This window comes from Lontra canadensis, unplaced genomic scaffold, assembly GCF_010015895.1.
Source record: "Lontra canadensis isolate GAN:19392208 unplaced genomic scaffold, GSC_riverotter_1.0 scaffold26, whole genome shotgun sequence".
Lineage (NCBI taxonomy): Eukaryota > Metazoa > Chordata > Mammalia > Carnivora > Mustelidae > Lontra > Lontra canadensis.
The window spans coordinates 20106825-20130010 of NW_022631020.1; the positions used below are offsets into that span (position 1 = coordinate 20106825).

A 23186-nucleotide genomic window follows, 5' to 3' on the forward strand; every position below is an offset into this window, starting at 1 on the left:
GAACAGTAGTCGTCTCATCCAGATGTGGTTTCCTTACCTTAGTCAGAGCTTGTCCTAGAAGATTCTCAAATGCTTTCAAATTAAGATAGGGTCCATTATAGTACGGGTTACTTTGTGCTTTTCTTCCCAACCAGTACAATGTTATCAAAACCTTGAAAAATTCCACGAAAACAATAAGATTAGTCTATTTAGTAACTAACTGAAAGTCCAGATGCTGGTTAGCACTCTAGACGGAAGATAGCATATCTATGGAGGCTGAAAAGTAGAGTTTCTTTTAAATTATGTGAAGGAGAAGGATCATTAAAAACATTAATTATTCTTCGATTTCTGTCTCTGAGCATGTTCTCAGACCAAAAGCTCAGATCCCAACAGCTATTTGTATACTCTAGCAGTACATAAAGGGAGAACATTTATGAAGAAACCGAATTAAACTTTAAAAGCAATCAATTTTTCTGACAAACTTTTAGACTGAACCCTTAAAATCAGTAATCCTCAGCTTCTTTAATAGGGTACTCTTGTATTTTTTTAAATAAAACATTCACACCTTTAGAAATTCTTCTACTATGCAGAATGTTAGACATATAACCGCACTGAGCAATTACCCACAGTTCTTAAACATTCACTCTTTTTCCTTAAAGTCTGAACTGGTGGTTTGACATACTCCTCTAAAGATCCTGAAGTACATTCATTTGTTTTTCCCACCTTACTCACGTATAAGGACCCACCCCCCAGGTCCCACCCCCCAGGTCCCACCTCCCCTCTTACCCCCTGACATCAGAGAATATACAATTTAATATTAAATATACTTCGAGTTCCTCACTGCTTGGCTACTGGGAACAATTCCACTAGAAAAAGGATTCACAGTATATCGGATATTTTTAGATCCCACAGCCTTATTACAGAATACATAAGTAAAAAACCATTAATAATGTTCCCTTAAATATAGCTTACATTTTTCACTCTCCTATCAGTCTCTTCTTGCCTGTAAAGAAAAAAGAAAATGTCTATTAAGTAATATCTATGAGCTTTAAATTATTAAGTAGAAAAAACTCCTTTTTATTCTAATGTTCTATGAATATTATTACCACCTGGACATTCAAAAACCTTTGACTGCATATTATCCATCAGAGTTTTTCCATGTTCACTGATTTCATGAAATAGAATGGTCCATTTTCTATAAAAAGCAAGGCTGTCTTTTTCTCATTTTTTTCATTAGTCTGATTTTTTTTAACACACCATTTGCATTTTTTGTATTTTCATTTTAAGCAGTGTTTTAAACCCATCCAAAAGTGGGGCAGGTCAGTGTGCCTCATGGCACAAAAATGGAGAAAAGGCAAAAACCTTAAAGAGCAGGGCGGGGGTGAGGTGGGGTGCGGAGTTTCTCATGGAGTTTTCTTTTCCATCGTCCATGGGTTTTTCACCCAAATTCCTCAGAGCAAAATGCTCAGAGATCAAGGTCCTGCAGCTGTTGAGAATTACAGTTTTAAAAATGGCCATGAATCTCTGCCTGAAGAGATTTCACTCTGTCACAAGAATCATAAGTTTTCTCCCGCACCTATGAAAGGGCATGACATTTATGCGAGAAGGTAAAAGGAGGCAGATGTCACCTCAGTGTTGAGGAAGCAACATCAGTTAACTAACAAGAGGTCACCCTAAACTAATGTGCTTCCTGTCATGAGACAGACTGAAGCAGGATCATTGCTAATTCAGAGACTGGAGAAGCCAGAACTAGATAAACTTTCTGGCCTAAAAGTCTGTAAGTATTATATTTTCCACATAAAATATATATACATATATGTCATATGTACATAGGAGAGATATAAAATACATATCTAACATATAAGACCTGAACACAGAAAAGTAAAAGGGGAGAGAATGCGCACACAAACATTTAACTTAACTTTCAAAGAATCAGTGAGACGGCTACAGCCATTCCTTTCCAGAAAACAAACATGAAGTGAAATGGACCTTAGAACAACATGCACCCCCTATCTACCCCAAAACAGGACAAAAATAAAATCTATGGGTTCTTACACTACTGCGGAAATGTAAATTTATGCAATGACTTTAACCTTTAATCCACCTGGTAATAATTACAAAAGCTGAGTATATGCATATTCTACACACAGGAACTCCAATCCCTGGTATACACCTGGGATTATAATACAGCAGAAATGCTGGAATGCATGCCTGTACCTGGGATTCAGCAGAAATGCTCACATATATTCACCAAAAGTCATATATGAGAAGGTTGATGGAAGCACCCTTCATAATAGAATAAACTGGAAACTGCACGTAGGTCATTAACAATAGAATGGCTGGGGGTGCCAGGGTGGCTCAGTGGGTTAAAGCCTCTGCCTTCAGCTCAGGTCATGATCCCAGGGTCCTGGGATCAATCCCCGCCTTGGGCTCTCTGCTTAGCAGGAAGCCTGCTTTCCTCATTCTCTCTCTCTGCCTGCCTCTCTGCTACTTCTGGTGTCTGTCAAATAGATAAAATCTTTAAAAAAAAAAAAAAAAAAAAAAAAGAATGGCTCAATTGGGGAACACCCACAATGAAACATTATGTGGCCATAAGAATGAACAATCTGCAACTACACGTGACTATACGATTCAGTCTAGCAATGAGAAGCAAAAGCGGCCAGACACAAACAATACAGATTGTAATTTTCACTCCCAGGAAGTAAAAAACCAAAAACGGTGTTAGAAGAGCGGTTACCCTTGTGGGGAAGGATGGTGGAAGGATTAGAACAAATAAGAGGACACTGATCCTTCTCTTTTTGATCTAGATTTTGATCTAGATCTAGATCATTTTGATCTAGAAGCTGACTACCCACCTGCGTTCTGTCTCTGAAGTCTTTGAAGATTGATTGATTATTTATTTAATAGAGAGAGAGAGAGAGACAGAGATCACAAGTTGGCAGAGAGGCAGGCAGAGGGGGAGGGGGAAGCAGGCTCCCTGCTGAGCAGGGAGTCCAATGCGGGGCTCGATCTCAGGACCCTGAGACCATGACCTGAGCTGCAAAGGCAGAGGCTTTAACCCACTGAGCCACCCAGGTGCCCTGACCTCTGAAGTCTTTGAATAGTACACTTGTAATGTATAACTTTAATATGCGTATATTATACTCTAAAAAAAGTAAATTAAAAGAATAAACTGTACAGCTTAAGTGCTCAAATCATAGCTTATCTCCTAAGTAAAAGAAAATCACCTTGTAAAAATCAACATTTAATTTAGGAAGTAGTTAATGGAGGGGGAATCACTAAAAACTGACCATAAAAAATAGCACATAGAGTTGTAAAATAGCTTTTTAGAAGAATGATCAACATACACACCTCAGAAATTAAATTAGCCAAAGCACATAAGAACTGTTAATACTCAATTCAAAGGACAGACTTTGCTGAAAACTGCCATTCTGTTGAAAGTGGGACGATTTGAGTCAAATGTTATCGTAAGCACACTAAGGGCAAAAGAATAACAGAGGGCTCTTGAACCCCTGACCTCCTTTCCACATCCCTCCATAAAGGTTTCTATTCCAACACACTCCTTTACCACTTACTTTTTATTACAATAAAACAATCATTATAAATACATATGGTCTATTCTGTAATAAACAAAATAAGCAGTAACCTGGGCACTGCAACTTTTCACACACTTTACATTCCCTTCCAAGTATGAGCATTTATAATGTGTTCTTGAACACAATGACACATAAGCCAGCCAAATTCGTATCCTATCACTGAAATGCAATGCCAGAAATTCAAGTTGTCAATGATTGGCGGGAGTCAACAGAGGCCACTTTCCGACACAGAACAAACACATCCCGCTGGATGGAAGTCAGTAACCATGTGGCTTCTTTACCTACTGTGGCCATTGGGCACAACCCCAAACCCCAAAGCCTTTTAAATAGAACAGGTTTGTGGGGAAGCTCATGCTAACACAGACTTTCCATGAGCCAACCAAGTCACTGCCCAACACAAGAGAACCAAAAATAAGGCAGCCCAATCTACAGAGCTGGCTAATTCCTCCATAAACATTTCAAGAGTGAACATGCTGTCGGGCCATGTTTAAGAGAATGGGCTTCCGGTCAGATCTGGATCCTGCTAACTATGTTCATCTGAGCAATTTGACACTCAAAAACTTCCATTTCCTTCTGATGATACTGAGGAGAATGCTCCCCAGTTTAGTAGACTAGGAGGAAATGTCCACAGTACTTAAGAGAATCCCCAGCCTCATGGTAAGTGCTCATGAAGAAGCAGTCATCGCTAGACCAGAAGCCATGTGAGGGTAGGGCCCACTTACCATGCTGCACACAAATGCTTCCTTGTGAAGCCATGCTGAACCCAAATATTTAAAATTGCAACCAGGCTCTCGGATACTCCCTATCTCTCATCTCTGCTCTATTTTTGCACTTCTGTCTACTGCATGCATTCCTTATGACTCTCCTCCACCAGAATGTGCTTTTGTGTCCTGCCATGTCCCGGGTGTTCTAAGACAGGTCTACCACCTGGCAACCATGTAATATTTATTAACAATGCTTAGCACAGTGCATGGTACACATATGCTCTCAAATATTGACTGAATACATTTATTTAGCTTGCAGAAATGTAAGCAAGCAAGAGAAAACCTAAAATCATAAAAGCTCAGGTGATTCCTCATAAATATGCATGATGTCACAGAACAGTTAAATAGCACTACCTTGCTTAAAACATACCCAATGGACTCTAATTGTATTGGTACCCATAATGGGGTTACTTTCTTAAAAGACTACCTTTAAAATTGCAACAAAGGGGACTTCTTTATAACTGTACATCAATAAGTCAAAAAAAAAAAAAAAAAGGCAGAGATTCAAAAACAAAAAGACCAACTTCAGAGTGCTAAGGACAAAGATGAAGGGCTAGTCTCTGCAATGAAAAGCTTCCCAGCAGAGCTCTGAAAGACAAGAGCCAAGGAATCCAAACCTTCCTTGAAACCCAAATTTACCATAAAAAGAGATAGAGATGAAACATTAATAGTTTCCAAAAATGACTACATTGAATATGTTGCCAGCCTTCTCATACACTAATTTTTAATACTGCATTTATAATATTCAGAAAAATCACAAGTATAACATAGGTATAATCTTCCACTGTTAATAGTTCTGATCATTTCTTCGCAACCTGACAAAGGGCCAGAAAATATATACCCATACATACCTCTGAACCTTTTGCCAGAGATCAGGGAGAAAAGAGGCACAAACTTTCAAGTGAGCCCATCAGTGAACACCTTCATCTGTAATTACCTTATCCTAATAGGTTCTGGTATACTTCGCACCAGGAAGCTCTAGGTCTCATTCCACCTTTCCTTATCGGAAGCTATTTTAAAATACTAGTACAAATCATCAATCAAGAGGACCACCTTTAAGCAAAGGGAAATAAAATCCACGTCAATGTTCTAGCTCTCTTGCAGAGATCCCCAGGGCTGGGTTCTTTCACAAAGAGCCAACTTGGCTAAGGGGCCATGTTCTGGGGTCTCACTTCTGGGTACGAATTCTGACTCCACTATGACTAGTCCTGAGAACTCAGTCATGTACTGAAGTTTCCTAGTCTCACCTAGGAACAACATACCAGTCTTGCTGGGATTAAATGAGAAATTTAAGAGGCGCTTAACTGAAACAGATCACGTAATGGAGACATTTCAAAACTATCCTCCAATTATCCATCTCAAACAAACATTGTGGGGGAAGAGAAATGGCCAGAGGACAGTCCACACATAATATCTTTCCCTGGAAGAGACATTTCTGTGAAGCACAATCCAAGACACTCTCATGTTATGCTTTCTTTGCCCTCTTGCCATGGAAAGCTTTGAACGAGAAAGTATTTCTAGAATAAGGTCAAACAAAGGTCAAGACAAACTGCTGTGGTATTATCATCACTGGCCAAATATCCATATTGGCATCAAGCCAGCCCTCTTCATCCATCCTTTTTCTAACAAAAACTGCCTTGGCCAACCCTCAAATTCTCCAAATGCTAAAAATCACGGGGTGCAGGTGGGGTGGGGGTGGAAAGGTACCTACATGGCCAAAATCTATTCCCCTAATATCTGATAGCATAGTTTGGAAACAAAGGATCAGATTATAGTTTTATTATAGCTTGGGGTAGCCAGTTGTGTTCTAGGGTTTCATCAAAAGTATTTCCAAATACCTTCTGTTTATCGGAAGAGCTAACCACCACCCCCACCCACCCACAGGCATGGGCCCACCCACCACAGACTACCCCATCATCCCTGCTGCTAGACTGCAGAGCACTGAAGCGTGTCTGACTCATGGTCTTATCTGTGGAGTCAGCCACAGGCCTACACTCAATGCGTTTATGTAGAAGTTACTTAAAGGCACTCACAGAGCCAGTCCAGCAGATGAAGGACCAAGAGACAGGGAATTTTCCACCAAATCAGGTAAAATTTCGTAGTTTTAAACACCTACCCACTTCTCTATCTTCCTCTTCCATATCTCGACACACCTTTTCTTCAAGCTACCAACTTCCTCATTTACAACAGTGAAAGGTCCAATCTCCTCAGCTCTCCCACAATATCATAATCCCCAAAGAACTGAATATTCCATGCTCCAAAATCATCTTTCCTCCCCAAATCTCAGCACCCATCCTCTCCAAGCCTTCACCAACTGGTAAAGTTAAAATACAGTTGTCTTACTGAATCATCAAGGAACATGATTAAAAATTCATGCTGGAACGTCTTCAAGACTGGCAATATTTTTGCCTCAGGTACCACAGGGGGAGACCTCCCCACATCCTGATAGGAAGAATGAGAAGTGTGGTCCCACCTGCCACTCCTTCAAGCTTCTCTGGTAACAAGGAATCTGGAATTCTATATGGGGCTCAAGTACAGCTTCCTACCCCACCCATCTCTTCCCTGCCACACATACTCAACCTTCTTTAGACCCCTAATCCTACGGCCCCCTAGTCCTCCTTTCTTGGCCCAGAATCAACTTCCACCTTGTGCCTCAGAACAACTGCAACTCACTGGGTGATTCTTGTCCCCAGGCATCCGCTTCCTGAGGCCACTTCCCAGAATGAGTAAGACTGGGGGTTCCTGCTAGGGACCCAACCCTTCTAGAGTTAGTCTGGCCCCGCCCTCCACAGCACAGCTGACCTGAATGTTGCCTCTTTGGAAACCGGGCTGATGTTAGAGAAACTGGACTCACAAGATACTTGGTGGCTCTCCAAGCCACTAAGTGATCTCTGCCCTCCAGCTGTTGCTAATGAAGTCTGGCCACCTGTTCACAACCTTAAAAATATTTCAAGAAATGAGGCCCTGAGTCATGATTTCATAAACGGTCACAAGCAGAAGTGTGTGGACCGCATCTGCTTTCAATCTGTCAGATTGAAAGCGGGGAGGCACATGTGTGGCAGTGGGAGACGGCGGAGACAAGTTGCAGCAGATGTCTCTTCATGACAGCGGTGGCATCATTTTTATATCTGCAACAAGACGGTTGCCTCTACAAGGTAGCAAAGAGAGAACTCTGAGCAAAGCTAAAGGGTACTAAGTGAAAGTATTCAGAAACGTAACAAATAACTTCTAACACTACTGTCTGAGGAAATGGCTTGTTTTTTTTCCAAATGCAGGAATCAAAGAAACAACGTAGGAACTGATCAAATAATGGTTTTTTTCTACTAACAGAAGCTCTATTTTTCTATTAATGGAAGCTCACCCACTGCATTACTTAATATAGAGCAAATACCACCACCTTTCTCAAATGACCGCGTCAAGCAGGGGGAAGAGACCTGTGAATAACAAGTTCAAGAAGAATTCTTAGAATACTGCACTTATTCTTTCCTTCTCTTCAAGTAAGCTACATTTAAAAAAATGAAATTCTTCCTTTCCTCCCACCTTCATCCCTAAAAATGAAACTGCATTCCACTGGACAATCTTCCGGCAATGTTAGACAATCTACGTGACTCATAGATTTTCATCTCCCATAGTTGCAAAATGCAGGTCTACCTGAATGTGGAAACTGTACAAATGATTCTTGGGAAAACAGCATGAAACCTGGAGGTAATTAGTGAGCACAAAGAGATAAACTCGTGCTTTCTGAACTTACCTATGTGAGAAAAAAATCTTGGAAATTCAACAGTTTTCACCCTAGCAATATAAAATGCTTTTTTCCCCCAAACATGACAATCAAGTAAGTACCTCTTATTAAAAATAATTTATTAAATTTCACACACTCCTACACACTACTAAGAATAGCTAAGTTTCACTTAAAGGGAAAGGAAGAAAACTGCATGCCTCCAAAGACACTGACATTGCTTCAAAAATGACACTGAAGCTGAAAGGTGAGCTTTCTCTAACTCTCAAAACTGCAGATTCTTTGTAATTCTCTTCTACTTGATGGAATGTTTGCTATCACATGCAACTGATTTCACACTGGAAACTCACACATGTACATTCCCTGTTCTACTGCAACCCCAAAACAGGCAATTCTCAATGTGGGACTGAGTACCCATCATGTATGCTGTGTACTAAATGGAATTACATATTCAACTATATCAAATGTATTGGGGAGAGGCTAAAGAGGATGTCAACTTACAGACTGACCCATCGTTTTACTTCTGTAGGTAACAATGCTAGGTAGCAGCTGCAACAAAAATAGGGAGTTTTGGTTTCAGACATTAAGTTTGAGACACGTAACAAAGTAGAAATGGTAAGTAATTGGTAATTAGACACAGAAGTAAGATGTTCAAGCTAGGAATCTAGGTTGGAGATATAATCTGGGGAACTGTCAGCACAGAGAAGAAATGTAAGGTCATAATGCTAAAATAATATCACCTAGAAAATAAAGGTAGATGAGAAGATATCTAGGGACTGAGTATTGGAAAACCCAACACGTAAGGGTTAAGAAGTAGAGGAGAAACCAGCAAAGCAGACAGGCCCATCCCATGTGACAGGGACAGAGGCATGTCAGGGGTAAGGGAAGAAAGTAGAGGGGACAAAAAGGTCAAAAAATACTGTTGAGAGCAGAGCTAAGGGATTGCTACCAGATTATTCTTAAATCCTTATAGTATCTAACACATATGCACACAATGACTAAATTATTGGTTTGCTTCTCCTCAAAGGAGGGAAGAGAATGAACGTTCAACAAAAGTCTTGTCAAAACCACTGATGTCCCAAAGATACAATTTAGGAGAATACTGAACTACATATCTCAGGCGTCCTTCCAGATGCTCAAACCCATGCTCAACGTCAATATGAATATCAACTATAAGCATAAATCTTCTAGTATCATGATACTGGAATGTGCTAGGTGAGGTACTTTCAAAGTCAGTGTCTCTCAAACTGTGTACCATGAGAAGATGGTAAAATTTAATAGGATTTAAAGTGGAAAATTTTGCAAAGTATTGTGTATTTTCTTCTCAAGTATACACAATAACCAACCAATTAAAGTTCTGAGAAGACCTGCAACAAGAGAGCCGTTTCACTTAAAGTTTGAAATTTTTTTTCATATTTTTTGGCACGACTGTTACTGAAATATTAAGAGACACTGGTATTATGAAGTATTTTGCAATTGTGTTCTGTTTTAAGCTCACTTTATGCTCAATTACATAATGTATATTAAAATAATTGCCTTTATTAAGTCCTTCATATTATTCATTATATTGATTATTATACATTATCTCCTTTAATTCCCAGAACCATCTAATGATTAGTAAGTAGGAAATTGGGACTCCAAAGGCTTAATACTTTCCCAGAGTCATAAAACCATTAAGACTTGATATGATCCATACTTTTCAAAAATTAAAATCCATAGACCAAGACCATGTTTTAGTATTAGTGTAGTCACACTTTCCACCATTATGTATTTTTTAAATAATTCATTTCTTTCCTAATTCTGAAAAAATAATTGTCTCTATATTATCCTGAAATAGGTTTCTTGATATTCTCTCAAAGTGTTGGCTCAAAACCCACTTATGGCAATAACTATATTGAGTAAATCTGCCTTCCAGAGACAACATCAGAAGCTCCCCATTACCAAATTTTCGATAAGAGTTTAGCTATGTGTTCCACTGCCTTGAACATAAAACCCATTATGGGATTCCACACATGGAAAACTGCCAGAGCACTTTATAGAAGACTTCTAAGTAAATGAAATATATCACAATAATTCTCAGAGCAAGAGAATAACTGCCAAATATAGATTTCCTGTACTTTACCACTGCTAAGCCTTCATGAATAGTTTTTTGTAAGACAAGTACTCATCAACTATAAATAAGATTATAAATTAAGCACAAATGAGATGAAGTGAGAAAATCTTTTGTCTCCTAAAGGCAACTTTTCCTATATTAAGAAAAGCTGGATCTACCTTTAGGTTTTTAAAAATTAAGATATATGTATATGCCAGGTATAAGGAAAGAAGGTAGAGGTGACAAAAAGTATATATAGCATTTTTTTACTTTTTTGGTCAATATATATATATGTGTATATGTATACATATGTATATAATATAGTAATTTTTGACCTTTATAGGTCAAAAGTATATAGTATTTTTTAAAGTATATAGTATTTTTTTGACTTTTTGACCTGTATATAAAGATTTATTTATTCGAGAGAGATAGAAGCTGTATCTCCAATGAGCATGGAGCCCCAGTTAGAGGACTTAATCTCATGACTCTAAAACCATGACCTGAGCCGAAATCAAGAGTTGGATGCCTGAGCCACCCAGGTGCTTCAACGGAGATATATTTAAAGTGCCTAGCATGTAAAAACTTATTTCCTGGGGCGTCTGGGACGCTCAGTGGATTGAGGCCTTTGCCTTCGGCTCAGGTCATGGTCTCAGGGGCCTGGGATCGAGCCCCAAATCGGGCTCTCCACTCGGCGGGGAGCCTGCTTCCTCCTCTCTCTCTCTGCCTGCCTCTCTGCCTACTTGTGATCTGTCAAATAAATGAATAAAATCTTAAAAAAAAAAAAAAAAAAACTATTTCCTTTCTGATACACATGAACATTCCTGGCAGCAAAGCATGAGAGCATATAAATTATTAGTAAGCTATCACACTGCTAATTCCTCAACTGTAATTTATGCTAAAGGTGCTATGTGTGCGTATAGTACAATTCCATATTATCAAAGTAATACATACTACTTATTCAACCTACACATTCAAAAGTCTCCATATTGCTTAGAAGTAAATTATTCTTCCTTGCCTCTATCTAACACTTGTTTCAAAATTTTTAATTTCCATTTCCACTATGGGAAAAATTAGCACTACTTCCCCTCCCAAAAATCCCTATCCCAATTTTATCATTTTAGTCCTAAATTTTGCCTGTTTTAGATAAGCCCTTCTTTATCTAATGTTTACTGGAGCAATTCCAAGATAGAAAAAAAAACCTTAATTTTTCACAATTTTAATTAATCCAAAGGTTCATGGAAGCAATATAAATTTAGAGCAGGGAGAGTGTCTCAACCTTGGCAGCATTACCATTTTGAACTGGATAGTTCCTTATTGTGGGGGAATTATACTGTGCATGTAGGGTACTGAAGAGCATTCCTGGCCTTACCCACTTGATACCAGCAGCACTCCACTCACACCCACCATGACAATCAAAAATGTCTCCAGACATTGCCAAATGTCCCCTGGGGGGCAAAACCACCCATGGTTGAGTGAGAGCCTCTGTTTTGGAGGATCTAAGATTTCGAAAAAAGCACACTCAAGGTTCCCATGCGTTGAAAATTAGTGGAAAGTGTCATCTAATGACTGCTATCTAGAAAAAGATATCAAGTGTGATCGATGCAAACAGCCAAGCAATGACTAAACACCTGAGAAGTTCATGAAAAACATACTATGAGATCCAAGGGCAAGACCTAACTCGGTGCCTGCATAGTAACAGACACTTAGCAAATATATACCAAATTCTCAAAGAATTACGAACTAGTATAATCTAGGAGCTCAGAGTTCTCATTACCCTGGAAAAATCCATCCAAGCTTGCTTATCCTTCATATTTAAAGTGGTAAATAGTGCATCAGATCTTCACGTTCTCTATCACAGTCATATAAAACCATGTCCTACTAAGTCTGACCAATTTAGATGGCCCTCCAATTAAACCTTATTTAAGCCATTATTGAGTAATAAGTGAGGTCCCATTTTTCATACAACCCAGAATGGTTAGGTACATTCTTTTTTTTTTTTTTAAGATTTTATTTATTTATTTGACAGACAGAGATCACAAGTAGGCAGAGAAGCAGGCAGAGAGAGAGGAGGAAGCAGGCTCCCTGCTCAGCAGAGAGCCCGATGTGGGGCTCTGATCCCAGGACCCTGGGATCATGACCTAAGCCGAAGGCAGAGGCTTTAACCCACTGAGCCACCCAGGAGCCTCGATTAGGTACATTCTTTAAAATACATCTGTATATAAAATATATTGTGTATTGCTCTTTCATAGTGTACAAATTATAGATTTTCCTAGTTTAAACACAAATATTCCATCTCTAATTATTTTTTGTTCACAATATTGATAATTTGAGTACTACCACAGACTGAATAACCAACATCCCCTTCCCCCAAAATGTTCACATCCTAATCCCTTGAATCTGCAAATGTTACCTTACATGGCAAGAAGGATTTTGCAGGTTAAGGATTTTGAGATGAGGAGATATCCTGGATTGTCAAGTTGGCCCCTAAGGGTCAAGTATCCTGATGAGAGGAAGGCTTGACGACTACAGGAGAAGGGGATGGGACCACAGAGGCAGAGACTGCAATGAGGCAGCCAGCAGCCAAGGAATGCCTGATGTCTCTAGAAGTCAAGAGGTGAAGAACAGATTCTCCCTCTAGAGTCTCAAGAAGGAACCAGACAAGCTGGCACCTTGATTTTAGCCCCTGAAGACTAATTTTAAACATATGACCTCCAGAACCATAAAAGAATATACTTGTGTTGCTTTAAGTCACTAAACAGTGGCCATAGGACACTAACACAAGTCCTACATCAGCATCTCTCCACGCATTTCCTTCAGTAGAGCTCTATATTGTGCTGTCCCCAGTGCTATTCCCATTTGCCAGATAGGAGACCAAAGCTTAATGAGATTAAGTGACTTCCTAGAACTTTTCCTGTATAGCTATAATTCAAGCCCAAATCCATCTCACCTAAAAGCCAACTCAAAGCAGTAAGAGTATCATTTGGCTAAAAAAAAGGCAAGGACTCCTTATTGTCCATTTTAAACTTCATCCACAGCAACCACTGCCAACAGTGCTACCTGCACATAATCCGTGTCAACAAAACTCCATTCACAGCTGAGCTGTCACTACATTCATGTGAAAATCCACAAAGACTTCTGTCCCATGGCAAAACTACAAATACAGAAGTAGTACAGGTAACATTAGAAAAAGGAAGAAGATAATGGAGAATTTCTCTTTCTTCATGAATATATCTTCCAAATCTCCCAAGACAAATAAAACCAAAACCAATCTACCTCCTGAGTAGAAATAAATGTAGTCTGAGGAATTGGATGTCAAAAAAAAAAGGGGGGGGTAAAAGATTTTATTTATTTTACAGAGAGAAACAGCATGAGCAAGAGGGGGAGAGGGAGAAAGGCAGCCTCCACACTGAGCCTGGAGCCCAGTGGAGGGCTCGTTTCCAGGATCCTGAGATCATGACCTGAGCTGAAACTAAGAATCAGACACTTAACCAACTATGCCACCCAGGTGCCCCCCCCAAAAATCATTTTTAATTTAATATTTTATGGTTTATCTTCTTGCAGTTTGTATAAAGCCACCTGTCTTTTATTAGAAAGCCAACATCATGCATTATTTAAAACTTTTCCATGTACACATACCACCTGTGACAGCTTTTCTATTTCTTATTTAGCTTTCTACATAACACTTGAAATTTCAGAATATTATCAAAGTATCACCAATCATCCTTATATAAACCACTGAGAAAGCATGGACACGCTTCAGAGGAATAACATAATTGGCTTTCAAATTCAGATTAATATAACCCTGCATTTCAATTAACTTTCAAGGTCAATATACATTCAATCCAATATCCTTCAGACTACTTGGCATTTATTGCAATCAACTTCAATTTTCCCATTTTATTTGCAAATACCTTTTTGAAATTTCTGAGACTAAGGAACCTAACCAACTCTTTCTCCTTTCTCCTCCCCACCTTCACCATATTTAATCCAAACCAAATTCAACTAGTACTTCCCAACTTTTCTCAGATGTGCCCTTTATATTCCCACTAACATTATCCCAGCTCAGAATGTAAAATTCTTCAAGTTCTTCTCCAATGCATGTATCATCTAATCCCCAATCCTGTTCATGCTTCTATGTTTTCCCATCCAGTGAAGGGCTAAGTTTCAGAGCCAGAAAGCTAAGCCCTAATTAACCCAAACAACTTCCTCTCCTCCAAACTCACTTCCCTACCAACCAAATCCTATAATTCTAGCTCCTAAATATCTCTCGTAATCATTGCTTGTTTCTCAGACCTATTTCCTATCTTCGGTCTTTCCCCCTCCTTCTTCACAGAGGTGACTCAAGAATCTTCCTAAAATGGAATGCTCTCTATGTGTTCTTCCTTAACATTCTTATTTTTTAATGCTTTATTTCCTCTTGAGTAAAATCCAAACATGGCATTTGCATTCAGCTCTAGCTACTTTTAGCCACCTTATTTCTTGACCTGCCCCAGCACAAACCCAACATTCTTTCCATGAAACATCCTTAGAATTCTCTCAACATTCCTGATCTCTCCCATCTCTACCTGGGAGACAATAGGTTTTTTCTTTCTAGAAGTTTCCTGACTCTTCTTCCATTCTTTTGAGCTACTCATTCTCTCAGCTTAAGCTCACATTTCACCTACCTCTGAAGACTTCCTATATTCTCCTAGAGGCCTTCTCCATGTGATCCCATGTATACCCAATGCAGACTGCTTTTAGAACATTCCATTATACTATGATGTACCATGGATGCCTCCCCTGCAGTCTCTTGCACTAGACTGTGAATGCCATGAATTCAGAGATAGAATGTTGTTTGACTTTGGTTCAGTATTAGACACTCCCGCTTCTCTCTAAAAAACTATCCAAGTACCCAGAATTATTTTTAAGGGGACATTTGATTATGTCATTTACTTCCTTTCATCCCCATTAAAATACAGGGCTCTCTGGGCTTTAATCTCGAACTTAATTTTAGTTACATGCCCCATCTCCATCTTTCAGCCATTTTCTTGTTGTATCCCATACTTTGACTTCAATCAAGAAAGTCAGAACCTGTTAATTCTTACAAAGAGCCAAATATGCCATTCCTTCAGCCTAAAATGCCCAGAATCGATCACATATTTAATTCTTAAATGTCAATTTCCAGTGAAGTCCCACAGGACAATGCCATTACCTGAAAACACCATCAGTCTGGAGACTGAATAGTTCATATGGGCATATGGATAATAGCTACATGAAAATGAAGCCATACCATTATTCATCCACTTGCATACATTGCTAATGTTTATATACTTGTATACTTGTATCACCATCTCCGGAGGAACTCTGAGGACTAATCTTTTTCTTATTATAAACATTATTTACATAATAGCAGTTTTGTTAAGTATAAACTTAAATAAAAATATTCTTAGGATAACAATTTCACATACTTTCTCTTTGGAGTAGTTCTCATTGATTTATTCCCTACAACAGAAGTTCTCAAAGCATGGTCTCCAGACCAGCAGCATCTACAGCACCTTTGAACTTGTTGGGGAAAAAAAAAAAATCATCTCAAGTCCTACTCCATACCTATGGAATCAGCAACTGGGGTTGGGGTCCAGTAAGGTGGCTCACTGCGCCCTCCCAGTGATCCCGGTGCATGCCAATGACTAAGAGCCACTACCCTATAAATATGCAAAACTGAAAACGACATATTTAACTGAAACTACAGCTTCAACTAGTCTAGCTACTTCTCTGAAAGAGAAAGTTAAAATGAAACATAATTCCTCTAGACTCACCCAAGCAGAATTTAAAACAAAAAGCACAGAGAAACTCAAAATTAAGTGAAAAGCCTGGAACTCCTGCCAACGATTTTCAAGTGTGCACTGAATAAACCTCACATGCTTCCCTGTGCTTGGGCTTGCTTTAGAGGGCACCATAAAAATGCACTTGATTTGTTGCTTCCACAGCACACTAAGCTGGCTCTCAGGAGGTCTTGGTCCAGGGATCTGAAGGACGGGGAAAGTCATTGAGTTTATTACTTAACACTCCATAAGCACCAACAGTCCAAGGAATCCAGAAGAGAACACCTAAGCATAAAAACATGCTTCAGGTCCACAGAACAGAATGCTTCAAGAAGCGCAGAAGGGATTTTCTGAAAAGTCAACCAAAACAGTCAACTGGTTTTAAAGGAGTACGATTCAGGAGATTCTAGTGAGTTACTCTTTGTTGCATTCCTTATAATTTCCTCATGGCATTCATTCCTATTTTATAGCTGCAAAGAAGGGTGATCGGTAAAAAAAAAATTAAAAATAAAAATAATTAATTAAAAAGCCTAAACATATTTCTTATTGTCTAATCTCTAATTTGTTTAACCCAGTTAAGGAAGTCTGAATTAAATAATGCTGGAATAATTTTTCTGAACGTGGTAAAAGATTAAGTATGAATCCGAGGCCGCCTTGATAGAAAATCCTACACCAAAAGTTATAATATCAAAGTAGTTTTATAAAAATCATCTTGAGTAAAAAGAGTTATAAAGGCATCATATTTAAAACACAAAAACAGAACTCGTTGAGAAGAGATGCACAACATGGATGAAGAAAAATGTATGGTGCCATCTGCACCAAAAAATTAAATTGCCATTGGTAAATGTCCTTCTTTACATGGTAAAATGTGTAACCATGTGAACATATTCTGGTCTGCTGATGCAAGCAGGTAGTTTCCTTTGAAACTTCATTCTAGCTCTTATTTTATTCAGTTTACTAAATCTAAAATAGAGTAATAAATTAAAATGTAGATTTAGTGCCAATATGAACAGCCAATCATTGAAATAAATAAGGTTAACACCACGTAAACTGAAATATCACCCTCCTTCAAGTCATTTGCTGCTCTGGTTAAGTAGGGAGTGAGGTCCGTGGAAAGAACTACACCCAGACCAGGAGTGAGGGCTAAAGTCAGAACACCTGTCTTACCTCACTGGGTGGCCCCTTGCAAAAGCCACCTGACTTCTTCTGAGCCGCTTTCTCCTCTGTGAAAGAAGTGCATCACATGAGATTCTCTTTCGTACCTTCCAGCTAAGAAAATCTGATTTTTGCCTCTTACAAAGGAATACTCATTAACAGCACTTCTGAAATTAACAATTCTCCCTGCTAAAACTGATATGAAAGGCAAAATAGAGACTTACTGGTCTGGTAGAGGGGTCTTTCTGGTAAGTCCAAATAAGACAATGAGCACTTGTCAACTGGATGACATGACTAAGCGTTCCGAACTAATATAAACAGATGTCCTCCTACATTACATTGATTGTACTTGTGGGATAACGTGCTCCAGATTTGAAGGCTGACAACTCTGAATATTTATCTCCTTGAAAATCTACCTCAGTTCTTAGGTCTTATGAAATTAAAAATGACTTTGAAATCACAAAGTAACTGATAATTAGTAAGTTATCAAAGTCATTCCAGAAAAGCAATTTTCTGACACAAAAATAAACTTTCAAATGATGTGCCCCCAAATTTCTTCTTAACATTTCAATAGACCATAAGAAAGAAATCAAACACCAGATTGTCAAATTATTTGCTTGGGAGTGAAGGAAGAGAAAAAGAATCATGACCAATATTTTTGGGAGTGGAGGCTGAATATTTAAAAGTTCAAAAGTGTACCTAGATAGACCCTGGTTCCATAATTCTCATCATTTTATGAATGAATTGGTTTACAAACAAGACTTTAGACCCTTAGACAAGATGATTTACTACTAACTTCTTGATAAAATAATGTTCTTCCTATTTCTATACTTTAATACAACTGTCACTAAAATTAAGAGGACAAAGTATCTACATATAAGCAAGTCTTTAAAGAAATAGTAAAAACACTCATTCCTAGTAATACACTAGGTTAAAACAAGAGTAAATTATTAGTGGACTATTCAACAGTTCTAGGTACTTTATATTTAGGATGCAGAAACAAACATTTTTGCTTTTATCTTTTTCTTTCTCAGAACACTGTTGAATATTATTGGTTAAAATATTACTGGTTAAAATGAAGCCTGGGTTTACAACTGTTGTCACAGCAATCCAAATATCCAAGGGATATCAAGTGATCTGAGATATTCCTACATCTATAGCCTTCCATCCCTTAAGATTTAGATTTAATTGGCTTAGAGTTCTTAGTTTACTCTAAATATCAATTTTTTTTTAAAGTTTTTGTGTATAAGGGCAAGAGTATTTAGAGTGCCTTCCTCTCCCATTATAGTATGTTGCATAGACTTGAGTCTGTAGGAATATCTCCTGGGTCATACCATTCTCTCCAAACAAAGGGAACCACTTGAGTCCCTCTACTACACCTCTCCCTCCTCCACACATGCCAAGGTCTCTCTCCTGGAAGGGTTTCTCCCTCACCTTTCACCTCATACACACAGACGCCTTACTTTCCTCTCATGCTTATTCCTCATAGGATAAAATCAAGTTGCTTAGTTCATTTAAGAAATGCACCCTTTCAGTCTTTTCTTAAGACTCAGCCAACTATTAACCACAAAGCATTTCTGACCTGCATCTTTATTAAGAAACTAAAGGGAACCAAAGACTTGAGAATTTAACCTGAGGTGAACATACAAAATTAAGACTACTGTGAGACAGAATACTATTCCATTGCAGATATTATACAATTTCTTTATCCACTCATCCATCAGTAGACATTGGGGGTTGTTCCCATATTTTGACTCTTGGGAATTACGCTGCCATGAACTTGGGGAGTATAGTTAGCTCTTTGAGATTCTGATTTCAGTTCTTTGGGGTATATACCCACTAGTCAAAATCCTGCCATATTTGACAACATGGATGAAACTGCAGGACACTCTACTAAGTGAAATAAGCCAGTCACAAAAGGACAAACACTGCATGATTCCACCTATATGAAGTCTCTAAAATAGTCAAACTCATAGAAATAGGTAATGTAATGGTAGTTGCCACAGACTTGGGGAGGGGGAAAATGGTGTATTGCCGTTCAGGGATATTGCTATTGTATTGTTATACAGTTTCACTTATGCAAGATAAATAAGTTCTGGAGAGCTGGTGCACAACATTGCGCCTATAGTTAACACTGTACTGTGCACTGAAAAATTATGCAAGAGGGCAGATCGCATGCTAAGTATTCGTACAGCAATAAAGAATACCGCTATGAGTAAATTCATAAATTAAGCCATATCTAAGAGTCAAAGCAGAGCAGCAACTCAGTGATACTTTCTCTTGGCACCTTGGGTCCATCCCCTCCTCTCAGCCTTTCATGCAGCTGGATAAGATCCATCCTTAAGTATTCTTTGTGACTGCCAGTGTTCATACTCCTACCTACCCCATCATCATTCACCAAGTGTTTTTTAATTCCACCTAGCTCTAGATATACTAGAGTAGTACCTACCATACAAGTAAAAAAAAAAAAAAAAGAAAGATGTCATCACATAGATTGTACAAACCATGGGAGTCCAGAGAACAAAGAGCAGTCCAAGATTTTACCATAAAAAAGTACCAGGAGTCATTAATAATTAGATAGCTAACATAAAGTGAGTATTACATGTCAGGCATCTAAGTTCGTTACCCATAATAACTCATTGAATCCTCACAATGGTCCCTTTGCAGCAAGTTTTAGTGTTTTGTTCCATTTTCCAGGTAAAGAAATAAAAGGACAAAGAGGTACGGTAACTGCCAATGTCCACATAGGCCATATTGGCCGAACTGGGACTGGTAACCATCTGGCTTCTCCTAGTGAGGGTGGGCTTCGTGGATGAGGCAAGATGGAGCCTGGACTCCAAGAATGGTTGTCTAGAGGAAGCAAAAGAGGGAGCTGGCCTGACTGACACAGCTAATATGGAAGGGAAATAAATGCAGGTGGATAACCAAAAAGTGACCAGAAGGTAGAATGCCTTGAAAGTCTGTGGGTGAGCTTACAAGTGACATGGTAGACTAGCAGCCATGGTGAGTTCATAAGTGAATGCACAGTTCAAGTATACACACAAGATGTGAGACCACGGACAATACCAAATGGACAATACCAAACCTCTTTATGAAAATCCATAAGCATAATCCATATCATAAGCATCTAATCATCTGGTCAGAGCTAGCCAGTAGCTCACCAAGTTGGGAGTACAGGTGCTGAGGAGGAAAGGACTCATATATACACACAAATGGACCCCAAGTTTCAGAAATTAGTATGCCTTTCTGATTTAAAAAAAATGTATTCAAGTTCAGTTGATACAAGATATCACACTAGTTTTAGGCATACTGCTTTCTGATTCTAAAACACAATAAAGCTTCAGTTCAGTGAACTTTTCTTAAGAGATAATTATACCAAAACTATGATACTTTTCAAATAAAACATTAATTCCAGTCATATTGGTACTTCTAAATCTACTGCATGTAAAATTTTCTCTCAACATATGCTTAAAATATCCAAAAGAACCTTCCAGACATGCCCTCTCCTCTCTGTTTTTTCATAGTCCTATCACCATCTCACATTATCTTCTTTGTTCATTATCTGCCCTTTCTATGAGAATATATGCCTAAGAATGGCAGGGCCTTGTCTTTTCACCATGAAACTGAATCCCCAATACCTAGAACAGTGCTGGGCACATAGTAGGAGCTCAGTAAATGTTTGTTGAACTCATTCATTCATCAATACATACATTTATTACACAAATATTCTAGTGGCACATATGCCTTAAAGTAGTTTTGTATTCTTTTGTTTTTCAACCTTGGTAGATAGAAGTAGAAGTAGTTTTTGGTTATAAAATTGTCAGGCTAAATTGGATATCGTTTTGTCAACTTCGTGGGCTTATTTTCAGTGCTGTTGTTTGGGAGTAGGGTTTCCAAGGAGGGGAAACGGGAAGATAAATACATTTTGTTGTACGAATTTAAATGCAACGTGCCTGAAATAGTTCTGTTGGGAGTTGTACGTATTTTTTTTTTAATAGTCATGTGGGGGAAATACGGAGTTTGGATTTAAAGGAGGAGGACGGGAAAGAAAAGCAAGTAGGCAACAATTTTTGCTTTTTGTGTAGAAGAATCCACAGAGTAAATGAGTAGGGCTAAGTACAGCTGACAGGAGCCCATACAAATACTGAGAATCACAGTTCAAGGACCCCAAGGGCAGGACATACAGTGATATTGGATTCTCTAAGCCTGTCTGAACACCCAGCTGCGTGAAGAGGAGAGGCCCATGGTGCTTCTCTGGAAGGAATGGCACACCCACTGCCAGTTTTTCTGAAGCAAAGTAATTTCCAGGACAGGAAATGAGGCCTCACATTTCCAGAAGGTGGTTCAGAAAACAAAGATGAACTTTAACAAAATGAGGGAATTTTTATTTGAATTTAAATGAAGGAAAGAATGGTTAAAGCTACACATCTCCAGACCATGTGCAGTGTGGGCAGAAAATGAGGTAATCGGTCAATGGAACAGGTGAGTCGGAAATAGATGCACTTACACCTGACTGAGGGGGCAGAGAAGGAGAGGAGGAGGAGTTCTTAGCCAGCTGTTTTCCTCTTCACCCTCACTTCCTCAGAGCTGGGCTTTTCCCTCCCAATGCCTTTTTGCTCTTCACAAAAGACTCCTAAACCAACATAGCCAGCCATCATTTCTGAATGATACTTTGCCCTCTCCATCTCCATGTGGATGCTCTACTGTCCCGTCCGACACCATGTGTTCAAACTTCACTTCCATCTTCTATTCCTGTTTCTGCTAGCGGTTGCACAAGCTCAAGAGCGGGTTCTTCTAGCTCCTTCATACTAATCAGTCCCCATCATGTCTTATTAGAAACATCTTCGGTATTTCTCATTTACATATTCACGGCTTTCAGCAGTTGTCATCCTTATCGAAACACTATCCTTATCAAAACACCCAACAATTTCCTAACCCTTCTCCAAGCCTCCAGCCAGTCTACTTCATGCACTATTTCATTACCCCATCTTTCTCAATCTCTGCTTTTAACATTAGAACTTTCTGATTGAAAGCTTTTGGAAATAATCCCACTACCCAGGAGATAACACTTAAATTCCCTAGCCAGGATACTCAAGGTACCACCCAAACTGGGCCCAACTCATCCTTCATCCTGCCTCCAATCTGCTAGCCTGGAAATACATTCCTGTGCTTCCCACTCTCAGCTTCCCAAAAAATGAGGGCCTCAGAAGCAGAGATCTAGTTTAACTTTACTCATTCTTTACATTCCAAAGGCTCTGAAAAATGTTTGATTAGAATTCTGTGCCAACATGGCAATCCTCTTACTTTCCCTCCCACCTCTCACTCAAATCCTTCTCATCTCTTCAATCCACACTCGAGCCTTACATCTACCCCCAGCGCCTCTGTGAAATCTTCACTCCAGTGTGACCTCCAACATTGGAGGCTGAAATCCTTGTCACTCAGAATGTGGTCCTCATGGTCATGACCTGAGTGCTTGCTGGAGATACAGAATCCCAGCCTTGCCTGGACCTAATGAACCAGAATCCACATTTGAACCAGATCCTAAGGTGTTTTATACACACACTGAAGTTTGAGAAGCACTTGTTTACAGCACTGTGCCTCTAAAAAAGTCTGAGTAATTTCTTATCCACAGGATCTAAAAATGACAAATTCTTCCATATCTCCAAAACTTCCTTCCTACCCAACCAATTTCATGGAGGTCATCTCTGACAAAACACATATTAACACATTTTTTTCTTTAAAAATTCCTTTTTTCAATCTTTATTATCCTTCATTAGGGCGTACGTTAAAGGCAGAATGTTATAATGGAAAGAACACTGGGTTAGGAGTCCTAATGAGGGTCCCACTTGAACTAAGCATGTGACCTTGAACAAGCCACTGAACCTCTCAGTTTCCGTATCTGTAAAATCAGGCAACCACCCTATCTTACAAAATGATTATACAATTACACAAGGCATTAACTAAAACATTTAAATGTTATTTTCTTTCTACTCTCCTCCACCTCCTCTCTCACAAACAGTACTTTTCCTCTTTACGTATTACTGGCCTTAAAAATCAAGT

General features: G+C 38.9%; 1 protein-coding gene across 19 annotated transcripts in view; it reads right to left on the bottom strand.

Annotated features, from left to right (window-relative positions):
• Positions 1 to 23186, bottom strand: part of LMO7 (LIM domain 7) — a 203393-nt gene that overhangs the window by 58208 nt on the left and 121999 nt on the right. For all 19 annotated transcript variants that reach the window (XM_032864229.1, XM_032864228.1, XM_032864226.1 and 16 more), the window contains 2 exons: positions 952 to 982; positions 38 to 151 (listed from right to left, as the gene is read on the bottom strand). In XM_032864229.1, the coding sequence (XP_032720120.1) occupies positions 38 to 151; positions 952 to 982 (145 nt within the window). The remainder of the gene's footprint in view (positions 1 to 37; positions 152 to 951; positions 983 to 23186) is intronic.